Source organism: Eumetopias jubatus, unplaced genomic scaffold, assembly GCF_037043125.1.
Source record: "Eumetopias jubatus isolate StellerSeaLion01/CBP00866 unplaced genomic scaffold, mEumJub1_p1.0 scaffold_16, whole genome shotgun sequence".
NCBI lineage: Eukaryota > Metazoa > Chordata > Mammalia > Carnivora > Otariidae > Eumetopias > Eumetopias jubatus.
The window spans coordinates 85,471,198-85,478,050 of NW_028274822.1; the positions used below are offsets into that span (position 1 = coordinate 85,471,198).

At 43.4% G+C, this 6,853-nt stretch overlaps 1 protein-coding gene across 15 annotated transcripts in view; it reads right to left on the reverse strand.

The window, feature by feature from the left end:
• Positions 1–6,449, reverse strand: part of TCTN1 (tectonic family member 1) — a 45,614-nt gene extending 39,165 nt beyond the window's left edge. For 9 of the 15 annotated variants that reach the window (XR_015766962.1, XM_088019463.1, XM_088019462.1 and 6 more), the window contains exons 1-2: positions 6,170–6,449; positions 2,306–2,426 (exon numbers count right to left, since the gene is read on the reverse strand). Coding sequence is in view for 11 of the 15 variants with exons in the window: in XM_088019463.1 (XP_087875589.1) it covers positions 2,306–2,426; positions 6,170–6,389 (341 nt within the window). In the remaining 4 variants the exon portion in view is untranslated. The other 6 variants (XM_088019472.1, XM_088019467.1, XM_088019471.1 and 3 more) reach the window with 5 other exon arrangements.
• Between the last annotated feature and the right edge of the window lie 404 nt (positions 6,450–6,853).

Genomic DNA, 6,853 nt, shown 5'->3' on the forward strand with positions numbered 1-6,853 from the left:
ATTGTGGCACACTCTTCTCAGCTCCCTTCTCCAGCCACACTGAGCTAACTGCAGTTAAAGCAACAGCATACTCCTTCACCTCCAAGACTGCCATGCAGCTCCCTTGACCTAGAATGCCTTCCACTGATTCCATGCTGGCCAATTCCCACTTGTCCTTCAGAACCCAGCTCTGATTGTCTTTTCTAGAAAGTCTTCCCTAGCCCAACTGCCTAGGTTAGATGCTACTCCTCTGAGCTGTCTCAGTGCTGGGGCAGAACTGCCACCCACTCCTCTATCTCCCTTACTCGATGAGCTCCTGGAGGGCAGGGCCGCATCCAGCTCACCTTACATCCCTGGTGCTCGTGAAAGGTAAGGCGTGGTGTGGAAGAAGGCTAGATGTGAGAAGGCAAAGGAGAGGCAGGAGTCAGGGTAGCCACCAGGTTCTGGCCTAGGTGTCTGCCTGAGAGAACAATGGTAGAGAAGTCAAGAGAATACTAGAGGGTTGGTTAGGGGTAGAGGGGAGAAATTCATTCACTGATTCAACTCACTTCTAATGAGGGCCAACTATGTGGCAGGAGTTTGCTAAGCACTACTGGCACGAGGGATATTATCCTTGCTCTTGTGAGGTTTACATCTAGTGAAGAAAACAGACATTAATCCAATAATCTTAACAATAAATTTACAAATCATTAGATGACAGGATTAGCTGTTGACAGTTTAGCAGATGTAAACAAACCTTTTATGAATTAGAACCTAATGAGAATAATCAATTAATTGGGATTATTAATTTTGATTTCATTATTTCTACACTTCTTTTTTAGGAGAAAGTCATAAGCAAAACTCAAAAAAATTCTGAGGTCCTTTCCTGAGGGCACTATGGATTCAGCTCTAACTTCTATACGAGGGGTCCACAAACCACACCTAATTTTGTAAATGAAGATTGACTGAAACATAGTCATGCCCATTCATTTACATGGCTGCTTTGGCTCATCAATGGTAGAGGTGAGGAAGTTGCAACAGAGACCACTGGCCTCTAAAGCTTAAAATATTTATTATATGGCTTTTTACAGAAAAAGCTTCCTGACCCACATTCTAAATAGTCTATATCTAAAATTCAATGTTGACTAATAAAAGAAAAAATGACATTCTAAATTATGATCTCGAATAGAGCCAAAATCTCACTCTCAGGCTTTTGATACTTAAGGCAGAAAAGCAGAATGATTTCTAACAAAGATTGAACCACGCTGTAGTCCAGATACCCAGAAAAATATTCTGACTACAACAGACCATTCTCCAAACATTTTTACAATATTAGAAGCAGATTCAATTTCCCGTTGGTCAGTAATATAGTTTCTCGTAAGAGACATCTGGGTGGCTCAGTTGGTTAAGTGTCTGACGCTTGATTTCGGCTCAGGTGATGATCTCATGGGTTGTGAGATGAGCCCCACAGCTGGAATGGAGTCTGCTTGAGATTCTCTCTCTGCCCCTGCCTCTGCCTCTGCCCCTGCCCCTGCCCCTGCCTCTGCCCCTGCCCCTGCCCCTCCTCCCGCCTTATGCTGTGTGTGCACTCACTCTCAAATTAAAATCTTAAAAAAAAGTTTCTCGTGGGAAAAACACACTGTATTTCCAAAAAGCATTCAATCTACCAAGTATCAATTGCTACAATTTGCTACAAGACTAAATTTAAGTTAGCTATCTCTGAATAATAATTGGTCCCGTCCCGAATAAATTAACCTCTTTTAAGTACTGTATTTTTCAAAGACCTTTGAAGTCTGAATTACGAGAAACCAATTATTCAGAGGAGACTGTTTCTTTACCTTGTAATAGACTGGGAATATCACTTTCCTCTGTCCTCCTATGCAAGGTGAACTGTGAGAACTCCTGGTAGATTTACACATCAGAAAAGTGTAAACAAAGCTTTCCTAATTTTTTGTTACAAGTACTATGTCCACAACAAAAGCTGTAAAATTCAACTGCACTTTCCACCCTAGGCTATATACATGAGACTAATTCACTTATACAAAAATATGCACATTATCTGTTTATAAATCAGAGTGAAATGTAATTCAATCTGAATACAAAGATTTCCTTATACTCTTAACAAAGTACACTCTCTCTTGTCTTTTGCCTCCACTATCATCCAGCAGGATGCAAATAAGGGAGAGATACTCTTCTACATATTGGTTTGGACAGCATGCTTCTGAATGATGCAAAATTCAAGAAACCCAGCTTTGGGTTTTTCAGCCTGGAAAATTTTTCACTTTCTGTCCCCAGATTTTATAATCTTGGTCCAATTTCATCAAAACTGCATGCATCACCAACTTACATGACAATCGGAACTGAACAGGCAGAAAAGACACTGAAATCCATGGAGCTGCAATCAGGATCACAACAGCAGTTGACGTCACACTGTGCTGGAGTCAGGTCACAGACACACAGAGCAGCAACTACAGAAACAAGAGGTAGGATGCAGAACTTCTCCATCAGCAAGGAGTGACTGCCCCCTGCCACTGCAAAGTATCAAAAGTCCATTTCATACAAAAGGTCTATTTTATTTTTCCTATTGCACTTTGAGGGCAATCTATAAAGTGAAAATCTGTCAGTTTGAATGCTTCTCAATCTGAGGTTTCCCCAAAGTAGCTAATCATCTGACTCACTTGGAAAGTGCTGTTTGTGCTCTACCTACAAGGACTCTGATTTGGTAAGCGACTATGAAACCCAGGCATTTATGTTTTTAAAAATCATCCAGGTGATGCTGATAATTAAAACAGGCTTAAGAACCAGCAAACTAAATCACTTCTCTGCCCATTAGAACCACCAGTTGGTAAGCTAGGAAACCCAGACATCTGTTTTTCAAAAACTTTCCAGGTGATGCTGATAATTTAACCAGCATGCTAAATCACTTGCCGGACCATAAGAACCACTGGTGTAATAGTACAGATTCCCAAGTTCCACCTCTGGAGACTCTGATTCAGAGGAAGAGCCCAGTGAAGTCCACCAGGAATCAGGGCTCTCAAACTTGTTTCTCTCTTCAGGTGTCACCTGCGGCTTTGAAGCTGAGCCCACATTCACAAACTATTGACCAAGAATCAAACTGGCTCAGGTACTTTGTACTTGCGGTTCTGGAAATACCTTTGGTAATTTATTTTTTTAAAGATTTTATTTATTTATTTGAGAGAGAGAAAGAGAGCACAAGCGAGGTGAAGGGCAGAAGGAGAAGTAGACTTCCTGTGAGGCTTGATCCTAGGACTCTGGGACCATGACCTGAGCCAAAGGCAGACGCTTAACCGACTGAGCCATGCAGGCGCCCCTACATTTGTTAATTTAGACAATAAAGCATGACGGGAATAGAAATATCCCCACTTCGCAACATTTTTCTTTTTTTAGAAAGAGAGCACATGAGGAGCAGGGAGGAAGGAGCTGAGGGCAAGAGAGAATATTAAGCAGACTCCATACTCAGCGAGGAGTCCCCTGAGGGGCTCAATCCCACAACCCTGAGATCATGACCTGAGCCCAAACCAAGAGTTGGAAGCTTAACAGACTGAACCACCCAGGTACCCCCACAACATTTAATTTTTAATAATAATGACTCTCTGGACTTTTCATTCCCTATTTTATTCTGTCAACCAGGGGAGGAAAAAAAACCCTTTTAAAGATGGCAGAGCGTGGGTGCCTGGGTGGCTCAGTCGGTTAAGCGACTGCCTTCAGCTCAGGTCATGATCCTGGAGTCCTGGGATCGAGTCCCACATCAGACTCCCTGCTCAGCAGGGAGTCTGCTTCTCCCCCTGACCCTTCCCGCTCTCATGTGCTCTCTCTCTCATTCTTGCTCTCTCAAATAAATAAATAAAATCTTTAAAAAAATAAAGATGGCAGAGCATAAGAATGATAAACACTGAATTCATGGTAGTAATTATTGCTGGGAAGGGGAAAATAAGATCACACTTGTCTTGCCTATAATGTTTCCTTTTTCAAAAAAAAATCTCATGCAAAACAAACAAGGATCTAAAGCAAATGGTGGCAGATTCCATGCAACATTCTGACTTGCATGTATGAACTACTTCACAACAAAAATGAACTTTAGAAAAATATAGCTCAAAAAAAGGTAAAATAGCATACTCTGAAAAGAAGAGTATGAATAAGAAGGTTTTGCCAATAAATACACAATCCCTTCTTAATCTGAGACACAGGAGTCTTCCCCCATAAGCTAACATACTTCCCTCTAGCCAAGCACTCTTCCATGTGCCTAGTAAAATGAAAATGCAATTCGAGCATGTTAATATAAAAAAGTGTTTAGGCTCCCTGCCTTGTGTTTAAAATTACAATCTTGATTTTTTTCAGAACTCAAAACCCTTGTTAAGTAGCTATAAGACTAGTAAGGCCAAAGCAATAGTGTTTAATAACTCCACTGGGGTGGGGGGAGATCTCTATCCAGAATGTGAGTGTACTTAATCAGCCAACAAGTATCTGCTGAGCACTCCCAAGGTCTGAGTAGCTCTCAGCTGTTCTTCTACACCTCTTAACATGGACATGCCTGGCTCTAGAGCAAGACACTAAGGAACAGAGCTCAGATCAAGATGAAAGTTATCACTTCTCTCTTCCCACCTGTAACCAATCCTGCACATGGTGTCCAGTTCTCCACTCAGAGTCAGCCCCTGCTCCAACACCTGCCAGGGGTGTGACCTAAAATCAGGCAAATAATTCACCTACCTGAAAAATAGGGATAACCCACATCATAGGAGATTAAATGAGATACATTACAGACAAAAAGCTTAGCACAGAGCCTGCTACACAGTAAGCAGTGAATAAATGCCAGCTGTCATCTATTATCATTACTTTCACAGGCCTAAAGCAGGGCCCTTTAAAAAGATGAAGCGCAAATTCATCCCCCCATGCCAGAAAAACAGCCCTGAACACATGCCCTAATAATGATGGTCCAAGAATAGCTTCATTTGGGGGAGAAATCACATAAACAGATGGAATACTTAGATGGATACAAGACAACCCAGTCCAAAAACCTTAGAGAATTTTAGGATACTGAATACTATGCTGTAGTCTGTCCCCATTTATCACTTATTTACCTCCTCAACTAATTCATTAAATCAACAGTTTTGCTATAAAAGATTTTTTAAAAAAAGCTTTATTATATACTGAAATAGAAAATGTATTTCTCTGTACTTTTCCTTTACTCATTTATACTTTTACTTACACATATTCCTTACTAATTTATAAAGGCGGCCCTTTGGAGAAATGATGATTCAGAAACTGAAGTCCTAGAGTACAAGATATCACCCAAGGATGAGTTTTCTATTTACTAATACTGAGCTTTACTCAAGGTCTTCTTCTCTTACGAAGGGGAAAAAACAAAAATCAAAAAACTGCATACATATTGGGGTTACAGTCAGAGGACCTAAAAGGTTTTGGGTTTGTTTTTTTTTTGAGATCACAAACCCCTTTGAGAAACTAAGAACCCTCACCCAGAAAAATGCACATTCACAAAATTTTGCACTCAGGGCACAGCCATCTCAGGGTCACATCCATCCCCTTAAGTCATCCATATCAAATCAGATTATAAAATATTCACTAATGTCTAACTCCAGAATTAGATCACTTTCTGAGAAATATGTTAATTATCCCTAATGATGAATCCTAAGAAGTGGACATAACCCCTCACCCCGTTGTTTCCCACCTCCAACTCAACACAGGAGGAATTCTGGGGTTTCATAATTCAAGTCCACAGACAAGGAAGGGTCTAGTCATATTTATGTAAACTAGACTTCTGGCGTTTCTTTTTGCTAAATGAAAAGTTCAACACATCCTATGCATTCAATTTCCACAACTGCCCAGAAACTTTGGATTTACGTAATTTCATCGCTGGCTGCAAAGGTGCAACGACTCGTTCATTATTACCTTTAGCGTTAATGTTGTCCAGGACCACTGCCAAGGTATTTCAAAGACTTTATACTGTCCCACTTACGCTCTCTGAACCTCGGTTTTTCTCTTCTGTCTGAGAGGGACAATGAGGTCTACCCTACGAGTTGCTGACACAAGCAACACCTACGAAATACTCAGCAATGCCTGCACACAGTTAAGTGTTCAATAAACGTTTACTATCATGATGACAGCCTCACCCGGGCTACCCGCTCCAAGTTGGATCACTCTGGATCCCCAGGAACTGCTACTTGGTACCCACCGTCCGTGACCGGGGTGGGCCTGGGGCCAGAAGAGGGCACAGAGGCCTTGGGGGTTCCAGGGGGCCTAAGAGACAAGGCGGGTCGGGGAGTCGTCCGGGCTGCCTGCGTAGAGTTGAGTCCTTCCGTCGTCACAGGCGGAGTTGCCCTGGTCTGGGCGCTCACGGAGGCCCAGCAATCCAGGAGCATAAGCAGGAGCGGCAGGAGGCCCTGCGGCCCCATGGCCGGGCGGAGCCCCACGCGACCAGCGACAAGGACCGTTCGTTGCCGGGCAACCGCGGCGGCTCGGCGCGGGGCATCACGGGAAGGGTCCCGCGAGGCCGCACGAGACCGCGGGGGCGGGGGGCGGGGCCTGGGCAAGGCCGGCCACTGGGGGGGCGGGGACGGGGGCGGGACGAGGGAACGCGGACGTAGGGTCGTGTGTGGCTAGTCGGGGCAAAGGACTTGCGAATTCCCGCGGTGGTTTCCAAACGGACTGCGGCGCTTATTTAAAAAATGCATATTTCCAGGTTGTGACCCGGAATTCAGACTCAGTAAATCTAGGGCAGTGTCCAGGAATCAATATTTTTTAACAAAGGTCCTGACGTAACCACTGAGGGGACGGAAATTTGGGATCCTGTCTCCCACAGCTACTAGCACAGAACCACTTCATGGTCCTTGAATTTTCCCTGTCACACACCCTGTCA